Raw genomic sequence first — 19519 nt, 5'->3', positions numbered from 1 at the left:
CCTCTTTGTCACAGACCAATGAGCACCCACGCTGCTAGTAGTGCGGCCAATGATATGCTGGGTGTGTCTGATGCCCCGCCCCGTGTGCCTGCAGTGTAGCGGAGAGAATGTGAGGCTCTCCTGGTGCTGATGCTGGGAGCATCCATCCTCCCCCCCGCCCCTCTTTGTCACAGACCAATGGGCACGCCGGCTGCAGGTGGTGCGGCCAATGATATGCTAGGTGTGTGCGAGTCCCCGCCCCGTGTGGCCGCAGTGTAGCGGTGAGAATGTGAGGCTCTCCTGGTGCTGATGCTGGGAGCATCCATCCTCCCCCCGCCCCTCTTTGTCACAGACCAATGAGCACGCCGGCTGCCGGTGGTGCGGCCAATGATATGCTAGGTGTGTGCGAGTCCCCGCCCCGTGTGGCCGCAGTGTAGAGTAGTGCGGCGCTGTGTCTCAGTGTGTCTCTATGGAAGAGATGGAGGAAGAGTTGAAATGCCCGGTGTGCGGTTCCTTCTACCGGGAGCCCATCCTCCTCCCGTGCTCCCATAGCCTGTGCCTGGCCTGTGCCCGGAACATCCTGGTGCACACCCCGGACTCGGAGTCCCCGCAGAGCCGGCGGGCCTCTGGGCTGTCCTCGTCGGACTATGACTACCTGGACCTGGATAAGATGAGTCTGTACAGCGAGGCGGACAGCGGCTACGGCTCCTACGGGGGCTTCGCCAGCGCTCCCACCACCCCGTGCCAGAAATCCCCCAACGGTGTCCGGGTCTTCCCCCCCGCCATGCCGGCCCCCCACCAACCTCACCACCATTCCTCCGGAGCTCTGCTCCCCCCTCCCCGCCACCAGTGCCTCACCTGCCCGCAGTGTCACCGCTCCCTTCTCCTGGACGAGCGGGGGCTCCGAGGCTTCGCCAAGAACCGGGTCCTGGAGGGGGTGATCGAGCGCTACCAGCAGAGCAAAGCGGCCGCCCTCCGGTGCCAGCTGTGCGAGAAGAGCCCGAAGGAGGCCACCGTCATGTGTGAGCAATGTGACGTCTTCTACTGCGAGCCGTGCCGCCTCCGGTGTCACCCGCCCCGGGGACCGCTGGCCAAACACCGCCTACTACCCCCAGCACAGGGCCGGGTCAGCCGGAGACTCAGCCCCAGGAAGATCTCCACCTGTACCGACCATGAGCTGGAGAATCACTCCATGTACTGCGTGCAATGCAAGACCCCCGTCTGCTACCAGTGTCTGGAGGAGGGCCGCCACCACAGCCATGAGGTCAAGGCGCTGGGGGCCATGTGGAAGCTGCATAAGGTGAGGGGGGGGGGGGTGGAAGCTGCATAAGGTGAGGGGGGGGGGGGATATGTGGAAGCTGCATAAGGTGAGGGGGGGGGGGCATGTGGAAGCTGCATAAGGTGAGGGGGGGGGGGGTGGAAGCTGCATAAGGTGAGGGGGGGGGGTGGAAGCTGCATAAGGTGAGGGGGGGCAAGGGAGGGGGGCATGTGGAAGCTGCATAAGGGGGGGGGCATGTGCAAGCTGTACAAGGTGAGGGGGGGCAAGGGAGGGTGGCATGTGGAAGCTATACAAGGTGGGGGGGGGGGCATGTAGATGCTGCATAAGGTGGGGGGGGCATGTAGAAACTGCAGAAGGTGAGAGGGGGGGCATGTAGAAGCTGCAGAAGGCGAGGAGGGGGGCATGTGGAAGCTGCATAAGGTGGGGGGGGGGTGGGTCTTGTGGAAGCTGCACAAGGTACGTGGGGGGGGGGGGTGGCGACATGTCAAATCTGGTGGTGGGGGGGATCAAGGTGAGAGGGAAAGGTATAGACAAGGTGGGGGGGACAAGGTGAGAGGGAAAGGGAGAGACAAGGTGGGGGGGGGCACGTGGAAGCTGCTCAAGGAGGAGGGGGGGACAGAAGCTGCATAAGGTGTGGGGGTGGGGGGGGGGTTGTTAACAAGTGGAAGCTGCAGAAGGTGAAGGGGTACAACGGGGGGATGTGGAAGTTGTATAAGGTGAGGGGGGGGGTGTTCAAGATAGAGGGGATGTGGAAGCTGGGCAGGGGGATGGGGGGAACAAGTTGAGATGGGGGGGAGGGGATAGGTGGACAAGGTAAAAGGGGGTGCACAAGGCAAGGGGGCACAATGTGAAGGAGAAGGGGGGGCACAGGGGGGGAGGGTGTACAAGGTGAGAAGGGAGGATGGGGACAGGAGCACAAGGTGAGGGGGTGAGGTGGAGGGAGGAATACAAATTATGGGGGGGGGGGGGGAATCTGCACAAGGTGCGGGGAATATACAAGGTGGGGGGGGGGCAGGTATGCAGGGGAGGGTGGGGGGGGCATGGGAAAGCTGCACAAGGTGTGGGGAATATACAAGGTGGGGGGGGCAGGTATGCAGGGGAGGGTGGGGGGGGCATGGGAAAGCTGCACAAGGTGTGGGGAATATACAAGGTGGGGGGGGCAGGTATGCAGGGGAGGGTGGGGGGGGGCATGGGAAAGCTGCACAAGGTGTGGGGAGGAGGGTGGTGCACAAAGTGGGGGAAGTGCAGGGGGAGGGGGTGCACAAGGTGGCAGGGGATGGGAAGCTGTACAGGGAAGGGGGTGCACAGTGTGTGTGTAAGGGGGGGGGGGTTGTGATCTGGTGCCAGTTTAAAGACAGGTACCCTTCAATGACATGAACGGTTCTATTGGAAAAATCAGTTTATTGGTTTAAGGGTCATTGTGGGGGATGAAGAAGGTGGGGGAGGGGCGCATGGGGGAGGGGGGGGGTGTTATCTGATGCCTATGTATAGTTAGGTGCCACCCTACTGCAGAATGGATTCCAGTGAGAATATTGTGTTACTTGGTTTCATGGTCATTGTGGGAGATGTGCAGGGTGGTGGGGATGGGGGTACACATGGGTTAGATCTGGTACCAGTTTGTGCCCCCCTATAGGGTATCAGTGGGAATAATATGTTTCTTGGTGTCAGGGTTATTGTTGGTGATGCACAAGGTGGGTGAGGGGTGAATGAGAACTGCACCTGCTGTGAGATGATATCAGGTACCAGTGTGGTGCCAACATATAGACAGGTGCCCTTCAATGGAAGGAAGGAGTATTGCTGTGAATAATGTGTTTCTTGGTTGGACGGGGTGCTCAGGTGCCCATTTATAGACACTGCAGAAGAGTGCCACTGGTAGTATTAGTGTGTTCCTTGGTGTCAGGGTCACTGTGGGGTTGATGAAGGTGGGCGAGGGGGTAAAATTAGAACTATAACTGCTTTGAGTTGTTATCAGGTACCAGCTTGCTGCCAATTTATAGATGTGCCAATGCCACCCTATAGCAGGACAGGGTACCACTGTGAATAATGTGCTTCTTGGTTTCAGGGTCATTGTGTGGTTGTACAAGAAGGATGAAGGGAGGGAGAGGTGTAATCAGATGCCAGTTTATAGTTAGGTGCCAGAAGGGGTACCACTGGTAGCGGTGAGTTCCTTGGTGTCAGGATCACTGTGGGAGATGCAGAAGGTGCGTGGGGCGATATAATTGGGATTACAACTACTATGAGATGTTATCAGGTGCCAGTTTACAGACAGGTGCCACCCCATTGTAGAATAAGGTAAGTGCAATGGGAGAAAGATGTTATCAGATGCAAGTTTATAGTCAGGTGGTGGTGCCACCATACTGCAGAATGGTGCCATTGTGAATAATCTGTTTCTTGGTTTTAGGGTCAGTATAGGAGATGCACAAGGTGGAAAAATGAGGGCAGCAGCTGCTGTGAGATGTTCTTTGGTGCCACCACAGTGCCAGCTTATAGACAAGTGTCCTTCGATGGTAGGAAGGAGGGTCACTCTGAGGGTCACTCCAGCTTATAGACAAGTGTCCTTCAATGGTAGGAAGGATGGTCACTCTGAATAACCAGTTTCTTAGCTTCAGGGTACACCATGTGGGTGAGAGGGTACCATTAGGATTTCAGCTGCTGTGAGATGTTGTTGGTGCCAACACGGTGCCAGCTTATAGACAAGTGTCCTTCGTTGGTAGGAAGAAGGGTCACTCTGAGGGTCACTCCAGCTTATAGACAAGTGTCCTTCGATGGTAGGAAGGATGGTCACTCTGAATAACCAGTTTCTTAGCTTCAGGGTACACAATGTGGGTGAGAGGGTACCATTAGGATTTCAGCTGCTGTGAGATGTTCTTTGGTGCCAGCACAGTGCCAGCCAGACAAGTGTCCTTCAATGGTAGAAAAGAGGACCACTCTGAATCCAGTGTGGGTGAGAGGGTACCATTAGGATTGCAGCTGTTATGAGAAGTTACCAGGAGCCAGCATGGTGTCACTCAACGCCAGGCAAGGATAGGGCTCTGAATAATTGGTTTCTTAGCTTTGGGGGGGTTGTTAAATGCCAGCTTACAGGCAGGTGCCATCCAATATCAGGAATTGGTAGCTTTGTAAATATTCTGGTTCTTGGCTTCACCCGGGTAATGTGGAACCTGCACCAGGAGGGCGAGAGTTAAATTAGGGCTGTAGATGCTGTGAGATGGTATTAGGTGTCACTGTTGTGCCGGGTTATAGATAGGTACAACCTTATTAAACAAGCAAAAAATTGGGGGAGCAAACCCTGAACATGTATATCTAAAGCCGGTGCAGCTATGGACCAAGCAACATGTATATTAAAAAAGAATAGCGCGACCATGCAAAAGAAATGACTATTAAATATGGAGACAATCCATAAATAAAAATGGGGGTTTGGTCCCACCATATGGCCATATCGTGCTCAAGCCCACCACTGCGTCAAAGTACCCCATTATCAGTGGGTCCTACACTATCCATAGAAAAGGGGTGAATCCTGCCTCTCCACCCTTGGAGACAACCTTATTACCTGTACATGGTTATGGGCTTCATGGCCATGGTGGAAGCGACTCAAGTTGGATGTTGGTAAATTAGGACTGCTTCTGCTATGACCTATTATCAGGTGCCAGGTAATAAGACGGATGCCATGCTATTGCCAAGATAGCGCACCTTAAACAATATTTTTTTCTGCTTTTTAGGGTCAATTTTAAGCTGCACAAAGTGAGTGAGAGTTATTCTAGAAATGATTGGCTGCCATATGGTGCCATTGCTGTGCAAATAAATATATATATATATATATTTGGTACTCTGTTGCCAGGATCATGGGTGGGGCAGGAGGGGAAGGTGCCCTTGGAGCAATGAAACAAAGGGGCAGGGTGGTACACCCATTCTTGTATTAATAGTGTGGAAGGGGGGCACGATTTGGGATTCTTGCTCTGTGTGCTGGACAACTCTGCCCCAGTACTGTCCTGGAAAGGGTACCCCACTGTACCTTAATTTTTTTGGTTTTGGCACAAAGTGGGTGATGGTTAAGCGCGTCATTTATAAGATTTTCCCAAGTGTTGGCCAGTGCCGGGACAAGGTCATCCAGCGCCCAGGACAAAGATTCCAAACTGTGCCCCCCTTTCCCACTCATGATGTGCAAGCTTAGGGAATCCTACGCCCAACAGTCACTTGCTTGTCAAAATCACTGCCACTATCACTTCTCCTGTCATCCTTGGAACAGAAGGAAGGTGCTCCCAAAAATGAATTGAGCCCAGCCCTGGTGTTGGCACATGTAGACGTATCCGGTGCCATAAAGGTTCCAGAATAGTGACCCCCGTCCATATAATGATTCTTGGCTCTGGGGTCATTGGATGTAGTTCTCAAGTTACCTGTGTAGTGCTACCTATGGTACCCGTGAATACGTTGTGTCTTGGTTGTGAATGATGGCCAATTGGAATTGATCTGACATAATGCCAACATACTCTTTTTGGCCAAAGTTAGAGGATTCCGGACCACCAACCCTAGATGAGCTTGTTGAACTTCCTGTTACAAAACCATGGACATTATTATGGAATTGTTCCCCTTCCCTCCTTTGCTGCTTTAATAGCCTCTGGTCTCCTGGGAAGTCTTTCCACAAGATTTTGTAGAGTTCCCGTGAAAATGAGCACCCATTCAGCTAAACGGTCAAGCATTGACATTGGAGGAGGAGATCCGGTGTGGTTCCAGATTATCCCAAAGGTGTTCAAGGAGGTTGAGTGCTGACGTTGTTGACCATAACATCAGTTACTAACCAGGTCTTCTCCTACAACATCCCTACCTGACCCCACAAATGTTCTTTTGGAAGAACGGACACAAATTTCCTCAGACACAATTGGTGGTATCAGCGGGGAGTATTGATACTGTCAGGAGGACAGATGGAGCCTGACGAATAGAAAGAACTCTCACCTGATGAGGGCCCAAGGTTGCTGAGCCGGATGCCCTATGGACACTGGGCAGGTACTCTGACAAGCACAGGTTCCCCTGAGGTGCAGAGTCTTATGGCCCGTAGACATGATCCGAAAATCGGACGAAAAATAACGCTTGTGAAAAGATCGGACGGTAATCTGATCGTAAGTACACAGCTTACGAGAGGCGATCACGACAGTTCACCCTATATTATTCGGTCGTGCAAGCATAAAAATTTTGATCGTATTATAACACATCGTACGATAATCGTATTATCAGTATGTTGTTCGCCCCGAAAAAAATGGTGAGCAGTAGACAGCGCATTAGCAGTAGACAATATTTCCCCTCACACGCTACGGCGTGGTTACGCATACCGGAAGCTTTTGAATCATCGTCCGAGAAAATTCGTATCGTAAGTAACCTCTCCCATTTGCGAATATAATTGAGAGTTCCTAGTAACCAAACAAAAACGGACGGAGCGTCGTCCGATTTTCGGATCGTGTGTACTGGGCATTAAGTTCTAGCTGGTATTCACCAGGGCCCCTGATGGTGAGAATGGACTACGCTGCAGACTAGCACCAGGTCGCAGTCCTCGGGATCACCCAGCCAGGCAGAGAGCAGGTTCTGGTCCAGTAGCGGATAAACAGACAAGGATAACTGAGAGAGTAGTCAGACAAGCCAAAGGTCAGGGCGGGCAGCGAGCAGCAGGTTCAAGAGGAAGCCGGGTCAAATAATCAGGAACAACGGGTACAGAACACAGGATCACAGGAAGAGCTGAAGATAACACAGCAATTACCTGGAGTGACTGCTGTGTTTAAATAGGCCGTTTGGCGCCAAGACAATTAGCGCGCGCATGCGCGCAATGGCAAATTCACGGTAAGAGTGTACACGCATGCGCACTAGCGTGCGTTCCTGATGGGGAGATTGCCAATGCGCCTGTGCCAGTTAGCAAGTCTCTGACAGATACTTTTAAAAGACTCTTGGATGTGCATCTCAAAGAACACAATATACAAGGATATGGGAAATTATTATCATCACTGACACACACACCTTTATAGGTTGAACTGGATGGACTATGTTACTATTTTACAATCCAACATCACATGACAAGCCTTTCCAGAAGAGTGGAGACCGTTAAAGCCACATAGGGAGGCCAACTTCATATTAATGCCCATGGTTTTGGAAGACAATGTCCAACATATAGGTGTGACGGTCAGGTGTCCACAAACGTTTGATCATATAACCTAATGCTGACCATATACTATTAGAATTTTATTTAAAAATGTTAACGTTAAGATCGTTTTTTTTTTTTTTTTATTTCATAATCGTTAGAGGGTTGAAACCGATGTTCATGTTTGACCGGAGTGACAAGAAAACCTGAAGGACCAGGATAGGACATTTTCCTTAAATTATTGCATTTCTAACAGTGAATATGGTTTTCATTTGGGAAAAAGTTAATTCATTCCCAAATTGAATGTTAAAAGCCATTTTTAAAAAAAAAAATATTTTTGATTTGTATTCGTCAAGTCATTAACCACTTAAGCCCCGGAAGATTTTACCCCCTTCCTGACCAGGGGTTTTTTTGCGATTTTTTACGGCGTGACAATTGCGCGGTCGTGCGACGCTGTACCTAAACGAATTTCACGTCCTTTTTTTCCCACAAACAGAGCTTTCTTTTGGTGGTATTTGATCACCTGTGCGATTTTTTGATCACGCGCTATAAACAAAAAAAGAGCGTAATTTTTGCAAAAATAACAATATTTTTCCCTTTTTTTTATATGAAATTCCCCCCCAAAAAAATGTAAAAATCAAATTTTTTTAACATTTTCGGCAAATTGTTTTACGCTACATATGTTTGGTAAAAAAAATCGCAAAAAGCGTATTTTGATTGGTTTGCGCAAAAGATATCGCGTTTACTAACATAGGGAAAGATTTTTGTCATTTTTGGTGTTTTTTTTTTTTAACGAGTAATGGCGGCGATCTGCGATTTTTTTGCGGTACTGCGACATTGCGGCGGACAGATCGGACCCTTGACTGACATTTTTGACACTTTTGGGGGTACCAGTGACATTACTGCAGTAATCAGTGCTATATATATGCACTGTTACTGCAAAACACACTGGCAGGGAAGGGGTTAACTGTATTGGACAGGGAGGGGTTAAGTGTGTCCTAGGGGCGTGATTCTAACTGTGATGGGACATGGCTATTGGTGTAAAAACAAAGATCAACGGTTCTACATAGTAGAACCGTCTGATCTTCATTTTTACACAGGGGAGAATGACAGGCGGCTTGTTTACATAAGCCGCTCTGTCTTTCTCCCGCTGTACCGGCGATCGTAGTGTGACCGGCGGACATCGGGTCCGCCGGTCACACGCCCGCACTCCTCTGTGAACAAGCCGAGGCGGGTGCGTGCCTCGGCGGGCGCGCGCTCGCCCGCTATTGGCTCTAAAAGGAGTGACAGGCGAGCGACGTAGACCTACGTCACTCTGCCTGGCCGGGGCCGACTGCCGCAGTAAATATACTGTGAGCAGTCGGCAACCGGTTAAATGTACTGGAGAACATTTCTACGAACGTTCATTCGAATATCTACTAGTGTATGGCCAGCTTAAGTTGGTTTTTGTTTGCCCAGGCGTATGCAGATTTTACAGCTGACCCCAGTCAGTCCTATCAGTGTTCTTCAATGCTGATTGTAATCTCTTTTTGTTCAACTGAAACTTAAGTCGGCCATACATGTTCCATACAAATTTTCTTTAGAAAATCCAAAATTTAGTGCGTTTTGTGATCCAATGGCACCACCATTGGTTTAGAAATTCGACCAACCAAGCCTTCAATTTCACCTCTTGTTGCTACAGAAAATAATTTTCGTTGCTGGGAATCTTCTTTCCTTTCCAGGTCACAGCTCATAGTCATTTCTTTCTCACTTATATTTCTCACACGATTCTCCCATCATTGATTAGAATTTTTTTTTGTTTTTCCAAAAATTTCCAATGTGTCGGATCACTCGAATTCAATGGCCACTTGAAAATCTGTCATTGCTGCGGTCCAATAATGTTGCAAAATTTCCAAAAAATGTTTTAGTTATGATTTTCATAAGAAATTTTTTTTTGGAATTTGACTCATGTATGGGCCTACTTTAGGCAGGCCATACTGCAGATGATGAGATTTTCTTTCCTGCAGTTGTGGGTTTCAGTAAAGAAAATCGCTTGATTTTCCCCATAAGCAATCAAGTGCCCCATGAACAGTGCCCCATCACCGGTGTTGACGTGGGGGGGGGGAACAGTGCCCCATCACCGGTGTTGACGTGGGGGGGGTGAATACCTTGCCACCCCTTTGCCACCCCTGTTTTAAAAGTCTAGCTCCGCCACTGGTTTCAGGTGGTTTTGGATTTTATTATAGACCCCTTAACATGCTATTGGTTGCCATCCCTCTGAGGAAGACCTAACCAGTCGAAACGCGTTGGGGCTCTGGACCCATGCACCTTCATTCTATTGTCAAATGCTACTCAGTGTTCAAGTGACATGCCACAGCTTTTATGTATTTGTGATATTTTGTAAATTGTCCCCCAGTTTCCATGGTATCATTTTTAATGTTATTCTAATAAATATTGGATTTTATCTTAGCGTTATACACACTCTTTATATTTTGTGGGTATTACAAAGTCTCATTTCTCTTTATTTTTCTTCAGTTTGTGGGTCTTAGTATATATAGAAGCAAGGTCTGACTTTACTGGCCGCACGCTTGTTTTTTGAGTAGTGGCTCAGAAGGTGTTGAAGCCAGAGCCAGTCAGGCAACAGGCATGTCCAGCACAATGGCCATCTGCTCTTAGCTCTCCATTCCGGGTTTCTTCGATATGCTTTTTTTTATGTATCTAAAGCTGAAATAGCATGAAGGTGTTTGTCATTGACACTTCACAATGATGAATGTACAGAGGAGTTTAGAAGTGCATGCACATTACAGGATACGGTTAGCTGGAGGAAATCGGCAAGTCTTGATGAGAACTCTGGGATTGTTAAGGTGTCAGGAGGTCTCCCTATGAATTATTCATGTTGGAGGGAGGCATCAAGCAATAGATATGTAATAAAAGGAAGGTTAGTGAATGATGTGAGAATCAAATTTACCTGCATTGATTCTTTTATCCCTGGGGAAGCGTGGATGAGACCATAATGGATTGTCACATGCTAATACTAGCTTTAGACCTAGAACATTGGTTGGATTCAGGTCCGTCTGTCAGTTTTTCAGGCGGATAGTCAAGGGGGAAAACCCGCGCTAAATATTGACAAAAACAAATAATGAATTGGTCCTAAATATTAGCAGCTAAACACTGGACCTATAGAAATCCAAGCAAAAATGTGTATCAAAATAGTGTAGCGCTAATAACAACTAGAATAATAAATACATCACATTGGTCATGAGTGCAGTGATGAAAACAAGACCAAAAAGCAGACAGTCCATAGAGGTCATGAATCCCAAAAATGGATAGTAGATGAAAATTTGTAATACAAATACAGGCAGACGATGTCACATCTGACGAAACCGGTCGGGCGGTACCGGACACCACGTTCGTCACGCCCCTCTCAACGCCGGCTCACTATACTTCCGCGGGACGCCAGGATTTTAAAGCAGTCTGCCTGTATTTGTCTACATTGATGTAAGTGGAACCTTTAAATAAACTCTTTTGATTGTTAATGCTGGATTACGCTATGGTCTTCCTTTATCTTCCTTCCTATATGGTTGACACTTAATACCGGAGCTGTATATGAGCTTTACTGCTGCATTGTGTTGTACCTCTGGATGTCGGGATTGGTTAACAAGCGTATTTGATCCATGTCCATATCCCTATGTGTGTGGAGGCAAGAGTATATTCTGAGTGGTTTTACCATAGCCTCCGTGGCCTGTCCATTAAGTTGGGGGCCCACTTCCTCTGGTAAGCAGCCATTTCTCATTTACCTACCACGGGTGTCTTCCTCCTGCTCACCATATCTTGGGACTCAATCTTTTTGTATCACAAATTTTCATCTACTATCCATTTTTGGGATTCATGACCCCTATGGACTGTCTGCTTTTTGGTCTTGTTTTCATCACTGCACTCATGACCAATGTGATATATTTATTATTCTAGTTGTTATTAGCGCTACACTATTTTGATACACAGTTTTTTCAGGCGGACCTGATCAGATGCTCCATGCATCCCTATGGGGCAGTGGATGTCAGCGGTGACATGTCCGCTGACACCCGCTGCTATCCGATCCGATCCTGTCCGTGAAATCCAGACGGATGGTAACCCTATTTTCCATCCATCTGGAGGATCGGATAAAATGGACAGGCGGTCCGTTTTCATCCAATCTCCCATAGAGGAGAGCGGGGATCTGACAGCTCTGTCTCTGTACAGAAAGCAGAGACGGATCTGTCATCCGCCTGCTCAGCTGGGATCGGCGGATCGATCCCCTCTGAGCAAAACGGAGTCCGCCGGGCGCAAAGCCCGTGTGAAAGGAGCCTAATTGTATGTTGCAGTCTGTCAATGTCATCAACTCAGCAGTTTTCGTTTATCTGCTTTCCAATGTAATTGTTGTATTATCTGTTGATATGACCTGAAAAATATTTTTTTATTTTTTCACTTCGTTACGATAATGGTGCACCAAAAAACGAAAATTTAGGATGCACTTGGCCGAAAACCGAAATAGACAGTTTTAAAAAAAAAATAAAAATGTTTTTAAGTGTTTCTGAACCCAGGAGCCTGCAGTCACTATATCTGGTCTCCCACACTACACAGAACATGGAAATGTGATTATTGTAGCAAAAATAAACTGCTAAATACCTTTTCTCATCAGCAGTTTATAGCAGTCCTGCGACTTCTATCAGTGTCTGGTTAAAGCTTGTAGAAGGAGTTTTCATTCTCCTCTTAACTGTCCTGCAGGACCCCTGACCCTCTGTCTGGACAGAGCTGATTGACCCTGTGCTGATCATATACACCCTCCCAAGAAAAAAAAAAACCTCTAGCAACACACACCAAAATTATCATGTGTAGAGTGCCCCCAGGGCTCTGTACTATTAGCAGATGGATTGGGGACAGTGGAAGAAGGGGAGGATCAGAGAAGACAGGATCAAACAGCCTTTTTACTCAGTGCAGATAATTAACCCCTTAGGGTCCACATTAAGTATAGCAAGCATGCTTTACTGCATATACAGACTGATTGCACTGTTGTGGGTTTAGTAACACTTTCATTTAATTATTGTGGATGGCGATTTTGCATTGAAGTCAATGGGACGCGATTTTGCAGTGAAGTCATTAGGGGGTGTTTTTGCATTGAAGTCAATGGGACATGATTTTGCATTGAAGTCAACGGGATGCAGTTTTTCACTGAAGTCAATGGGCGTGATTTTGTATCAAAGTTAATGGGATGCAGCATGCTATTATCAGCACTTTTCTTTTCTATCAGCAAAACACTGATAACCCTATTTTCGCCCGATAATTTTCGGTGGCCTATATGTTGTGCATTCCTACTGTCAAACAAGTGTGACAGTTATGCGGGGTACACACCCAGCGAGCTGAACGGAAAAAAAAACACGCAGGTCGCTGTACTAACACATCCAACGTTAGTGCGGGGATTTCCCTGCTGAGCTATTGTGTACCCCCCACCAGAACACAGTGATCAGTGCATGCAGCCATATATGGATTATATAAATATAATCCATCCAAACACCATCACATAGCAAACATAAAAATATAAGTGAACCAAAAACCCAGTGACTAAATACTAAACTGACCAACCCAACAGACAGAAAGCCTAACTAACAACTAACTATATACAATATATACAAAATGGGGAGCACAGAAAAATAGGAGAAAACTGGAGGTGCAGGGAGCAGATGGGAAGGGGGGACCAAAACTGAGATCAGGAACAAGGGGAAGCAGGTACAAGGCAGCAGGGTACAGAGCAGGAGCAATATTAGGGTCAATGGCAAACAGAATCTGGCAACAGCAAAACACTGAGGCTCCGTTCACATGTCAGCGTATGGATCGCGGGCAGAACCGCCGCGGTTCCGCCCGCGTTCCGGAGATTATTGCAAATCGCGGGGCGCCTGTGCGTTGCCCGTTGATTTGCAATAGCCCCCCAAACGCTGAGCGATGTTGCCGCGAGTTCCGCCTGCCGAATCGCGGTAACATCGCGCAAAAAAAATCGCGGGACGCAATACGCTCCAAAGAAGCTCTTGTACTTTTTTGGTCGTAATGCGTCCCGCGATTTTTTTTCGCGCGATGTTACCGCGATTCGGCAGGCGGAAATCACGGCAACATCGCTCAGCATTTGGGGGGCTATTGCAAATCAACGGGCAACGCATAGGCGTCCCGCGATTTGCAATAATCTCCGGATCCGCCCACTGTTCCGCCCGCGATCCATACGCTGACATGTGAACGGAGCCTTAAGGTAGAGGCACTAGTAGGGGGGCCTAAATACCCTCCCAGCAGCCAGCATCAGGTGGAAACTATAACTGGGATCTGCAGGCTACTGGGAGACACCCGCTGGTGGACACTGAAATCACAACCGTCTGCTCTCTGAAGCACAGTGACACCAGCAGGTTATCTGGGTCCTGACAGCTTTAAAGCAGAACAAAACCCATCGATTTAACTGTTTCCCAAAAGAGTTAGATTGAAGGCATGCAGTGGATGATTAATGTCACAGTTGCTTGTGCGCTCAACCAAACTATCAAACCATCAATAAATTGGCTGGTGTCATAACTGATCACATGTGCAGATCAAGCAGAGGCCAAGATGGCAGCTTGTTTGGCTGTAAAGGATTGGAGGGTTTAGTTCCACTTTAATTTGTCACTTGCTATATGAAACTACACATTCATCTAATAGAGGCCATACACGTTCAAATTTTCTTATGCGTTCGATGTGCGATTTGATAAAAACAATTGAATTCACAAGCATTCGAATAGTCAAAACTTCCCTTCTGGTCAATTTAGAATTTAATTTGATCGAATTCGATCAAACTGAGTTCATAAGCCAGGGTTGAATATTATACATTGTTTTGCATAGATTGGCAGCACTGAGATAATGTGTTCATGAATGCGATTTTATTTTGATCGATCAGATTGTGAGATTACATGATTAAAACAGAGATGCAATTTATAACTTACAATTAGAATTTACAATCTTACGTTAACTATTGATTGAAATACCCTTTCCCTTTCCCGTGTGTGTCATATTGATCGAAAAGGTTGTTGGGTATAGATTGATTATTCCTAGCAGAAGAGATTGATTGGAAAAGAAAATCCATCAAGTGTGTATGACCATCATAAAACTACCCTGTCCATAAGGTGACAACGATGCTGTGAGATTTCTCTGCAGAACGACCAGTGTAGTCACCCTGTTACAGGAAGTGGAAAAATAACAGATCTACTGGCAGGATCAACAGGTAATACAACTGTTAAAGGAACAAGAAAAACAAAGAACAAAGACTGGTGTATGTGCTCATGCTGTTAACAAAACTGCATCATATCATGTATGCATCACAATTAATTCACTGCCTTAACGCAACACACATTTACATGTAGCAAGGCATCGCAAAGTATCACGTCAGAATGGTGTGAAGGGAGCCTAAACCCTCAGCAGGTAACTACTTTGTCCTCAGTAGCTCTCCAGTCATTTTCAGCATCTCAGATCTCGGGGTCCCCATGTAAATTCTGAACTGTCCCACCCATTCCACCACCACAGCAAGCAAATGCTAAAAAAGGTGGCAGAAGAGTTGACCATGGGGGGCTAGCCTGGCAGAATGGCTGAAATCAACCACAAGGACCAGACTATCAGAAATGCAGATGAGTTGACTGCAGGGGATAATAGCTGCAATTGACTAGTGGAGAACAGGCTGGCGGAATGGTCAGGGTTGACCCTCAGGGACCAGTTTAGCAGAATGGCTGGAGTTGACCATGGAGGGGCCAAATTAGGGGAACTATAGGAGTTGGCCCCATGACTGACTAGTAGAATGACCAGAGCTGGTTGCATGGCAAGCTGGTAGAACAAATGAATTTTATTGTAGGGACCAAGCAATTATAACAGCTGGAGTCAACTGGTTGACTGAATGGTCAGAGTCAAATGCAGGGGTCAGCATGGTGAAAGGCTGGGATAGACCACGAGGGCAAGACAGAGATTGAGATTAATTGGGTGGACAGCAGGGGCTAGCCCTGTGGAACAATCAGAGTCGACTATATGGGCCAGGTTGGCTGTAACAGTTGGAATGGACTACGGGCAGGGCTTTTTTTCAGCTGGAACTTGGTGGAACTGAGTTCCACCACCTCTGGCTCAGTCCTTCTGCTCCCTGCTCACCACCATCACTTGTAAACACAGAAATCTGGCTTTTGTGTTTACACGTGACAGCTTGTCTCCCAATGGCTCCCATAGGTCTGATCTCCTGAGCCCCCCCCCCCTGTGGAGTGTAGGATGGGGACAAGGGAGATGCAGGTGTCTGTGGTGCTGTACATATCCCGACACCCCTACTAGATGATCTTTCTGCAGTAAGACAGGCAGAGCCACCTACAGTGTGCACGGAGGTACTAAAGACGGCTTGGTGCTTCAGCTTAACACAGCAACACAAGTAAGACATGTGGAAGATGGTGGAGCTTTTAAGGAGGGAGGGAGAAGATGGGGGTAGTGGAGAGGGGGGTTGCATGCAGAGGTCAGAGCTGAGGAGGGATGAAAGTCAGAGGAGGATAGGGGATGCAGAGGTAAGCAGCTGTGGAAGAAGGCAGAACTCTGCACTCTATGTGCAGCGCACCCCTGAACTCTGCACTCTATGTGCAGTGCACCCCTGAACTCTGCACTCTATGTGCAGTGCACCCCTGAACTCTGCACTCTGTATGCAGCGCACCCCTGAACTCTGCACTCTATGTACAGTGCACCCCTGAACTCTGCACTCTGTATGCAGAGCACCCCTGAACTCTGCACTCTGTATGCAGCACACCCCTGAACTCTGCACTCTGTATGCAGCGCACCCCTGAACTCTGCACTATGTTCGTAACGCACCCCCGAACTGTGCACTTAGCGCACCCCTAAAATCTGTACTCTGTGTGTAACATCCCCCCCTCCCATCCCAAACTCTGCACTCCTGGTATTTATTACCTCTTTAAGACTCAGGCATTGTTAGATGAAATTTTACCACACCCACTATTTGATGTGGTTTGGTGGGTGTGAGGGGAGGTGGGGAGACGGGAGCTTTGGGGGGGTCGGGGTAAGGTTCCTGCACCTATTTTTGAGAAAAAAAGCCCTGACTACAGGAGCCTACTTTAGAAGGGTGGGAGCTTTAACCACTTGCCGACCGCAGTAGTATTACTGCGGTAGGGCGGCTCGGCTGCGCTCGGTCACGTAGTACTACGTGACCGAGTGCACGTTTTTTCGGCAGGCGCACGCGCGCCGCGGGAGCCGTGCTCCCGTTGTGCTTAGACACAGCGGGAGGAGAGGCGGCGATTGCCGCTGCCCTCCTACGATCGTCATGGAAATCGAGAGAAGACCCGCCTGTTTATGTAAACAAAGCAGGCGGATCTTCTGTCAGACAGGCAGGGAGAGATCAGCAGTTTCAGCTAAGCTACAACCCCGATCTCTGTGTGCCTGTCACAGAACCATCCCCCCCCCCCCCACAGTGAGTAAGCACTTTAGGGTCACATTTAACCCCTTTGATCACCCCCCGTATTAACCCCTTCCCTGCCAGTGTCATGTATACAGTAACAGTGCATATCATTTAGCACTGATTACTGTATTAGTGTCACTGGTCCCCAAAAAGTGTCAAAAATGACAGTTAGGGGTCCGATCTGTCCGCCACAATGTCGCAGTCCCGCTAATAATCTCTGATCGCCGCCATTACTAATAAAAAAATAAAAAGTCAAAAAATGTATCCCGTAGATTTTAAATGCTATAACTTTTGCGCAAACCAATTAAAATACGCTTTTTGGGATTTTTTTTTTTACCAAAAATATGTAGCAGAATACAAATTGGCCTAAACTGATAAAAAAAAAATTAAATTTTTACATTTTTTTTTATTGGGAATGTTTTATAGCAGAAAGTAAAAAATATGGCGTTTTTTTTTCAAAATTGTTGCTCTTTTTTTGTTTATAGTGCAAAATCTAAAAACCGCAGAGGTGATCAAATACCACCAAAAGAAATCTCTATTTGCAGGAAAAAAATGACATCAATTGTATTTGGGTACAGCGTCGCACGACCGCGCAATTTTCCGTTAAAGTAACGCAGTGCCGAATCGCAAAAAAAATGGCCTGGTCAATAAGGGGGGTAAAACCTTTCCAGGGCTGAAGTGGTTACTATAGAGCTGCCCTTTAAACACAGCTTCTGCACCGCTGTTGCATTGGGATTTGCATGGGTGAGCGAAGTGATTCGGCATATTCCTGCTGCCAGCAACAACAGAATGTCATTGTCCCTGTGGTTTGGAGGCTGACACATACACGGCCCTCCTCCACACGCCATCATCCCGGGGATAGACAGATCTCACACCAGGGAAAGCTGTTATATAATCACTCATCTCTGCCTCTCACTCCATCATCTGAGATCCTCCGCATTAAAGGCAGCCCGGCTACCCAGTCATCGAACGCGTTTTGGAACATTCACTCATAAGAAATCGGAGGCACATGAGGCAGCAATCACTCCCTTTCTACAATTCTGCATCAGATACCCCAGCTCTTCTTCTCATTTTCCAAATAGCCGTGTATTTGTGACGTTCTCCATAAAAGATATCACATAGGCGCATAAAAAAAAAAAAAAAAATCACTGAGCCGTTCCATCCACCCTTCCCCCAGGGCGCCAAGAAAATTCATTCCTAGGTGATAATTGAAAATTGCCCTCCCCCTGCGTTCAGTATGGATTCTCAGCGAGATCAATGATCAGATCTTGTAGTCCAGCTAATGAATCTATTTTTCTCTGTTTAGAGAAAGAGATTTTTATATTTGAGGATGCGTTCTGTTGCACCCACACTATTTTATCTTGCTTTATTATGTTACCGTGTGTTTTCATTATCTTTCTTTCTTGCCTTTTATGATACTACATTTCAGCTTTTGTTTTTTGGGTTTATTATAGTAGTGTAAGGGTCCTTTCACACGGGCGGTCCGTATGTCCGTTTTTCATCCAATCCGATTGCGGATGAAAAACAAACATAATGCATGTCAATGGGATTGCGGATGTCAGCGGATCATTGGTATCAGTGGGAGGAATAGTGCCACATCATTGGTAGTAGGAAGTAAAGTCCTCATTTTTAATTGTACCTACAGGTAAACCTATAATAAGGCTTACCTGTAGGTACTGTGAATATCTCCTAAACTTGTACAGTTTAGGCTTACCGTGCTGGACCTTCAGAGCCCGTGCTGTAAACGATGGCTCCCGCGCGCATGCTCCAGCCACTCAAGGCGCTGGAACCCGCAAACCCAGAAGAAGCACCAGGGAAGATGTCAGCTGTCTCAGCGGTGTGTGGGCGTCGCTGGAGGGCTTCGTTCTAAGGTAAGTATTTCATAATGAGCTAGCATGTGATGCATACTAGCTCATTATGCCTTTTCCTTACAGGTTTTTTTTATTTTTATTATTTTTTTTTCTTGGGGTTTACAACCTCTTTAAGCTGGATAGGCAGCGGGCAAGGGTGCTCACATGTCATGGTGGCCATTTCTGGCTTCATAGTCATCTTAAAATGATCCCACTTGCCATGTTTGATGGGCAGTACCACCACCAAACACAAGCCATTCAAGCGAATGGGTCTGTGCTGCAATTGCGTGCAGTGCACACAAATTCAGCACAGTGGTTCAGCATTTATGGGGTTTAAAAGTGATGCAACTGGGGATCGCCTTTCGGAGGAGCAGCAATCTTGCCGCATGTCTAAACCTATCATTACTGCACAGGAGCTGCTGTGGAGTAACGTTGTTACCATAGTTCACTCTCCTGATTTGAAATAGAAGCACCCCCTCCTCATCTGCATCGGCGGCACTGATGGGCACTGATAGGTGGCACTGATGGGCACTGATAGGCGGCACTGATGGGCAATAATGGGCACTGGTGGGCGGCACTGATAGATTGCAATGATAGGCACTGGTGGGCGGCACTGATAGATGGCAATGATGGGCAGCTCTGATAAGGAGGGCACTGAAAGGGTCCCTGAGCCCTGATTGCAATCCTTGGTGGCCATGGGTGGGCAACCCTGGTGGTAATGGGTGGGCATCTCTAGTGACCATGGGTGGGCAATCCCTGGTGGCTCTAGTGGCACCCCCCCAAGGGTCAGACCCTTGGGGGGGTGCCACCAGAGCCACTGATTACCAGCACAGACCCCC

General features: G+C 47.8%; 1 protein-coding gene across 2 annotated transcripts in view; it reads left to right on the top strand.

Moving 5' to 3' along the window:
• Nucleotides 1-394: 394 nt before the first annotated feature.
• Nucleotides 395-19519, top strand: part of TRIM9 (tripartite motif containing 9) — a 151844-nt gene continuing 132719 nt past the window's right edge. For both annotated transcript variants that reach the window (XM_082242663.1, XM_082242662.1), the window contains exon 1: nt 395-1279. In XM_082242663.1, the coding sequence (XP_082098789.1) occupies nt 449-1279 (831 nt within the window). In that variant the 5' untranslated portion in view covers nt 395-448. The remainder of the gene's footprint in view (nt 1280-19519) is intronic.

The sequence above is a fragment of the Pelophylax lessonae genome (assembly GCF_965119305.1).
Source record: "Pelophylax lessonae genome assembly, chromosome: 13".
Taxonomy (NCBI): domain Eukaryota; kingdom Metazoa; phylum Chordata; class Amphibia; order Anura; family Ranidae; genus Pelophylax; species Pelophylax lessonae.
This window is presented reverse-complemented; position numbering and strand designations above follow the sequence as displayed.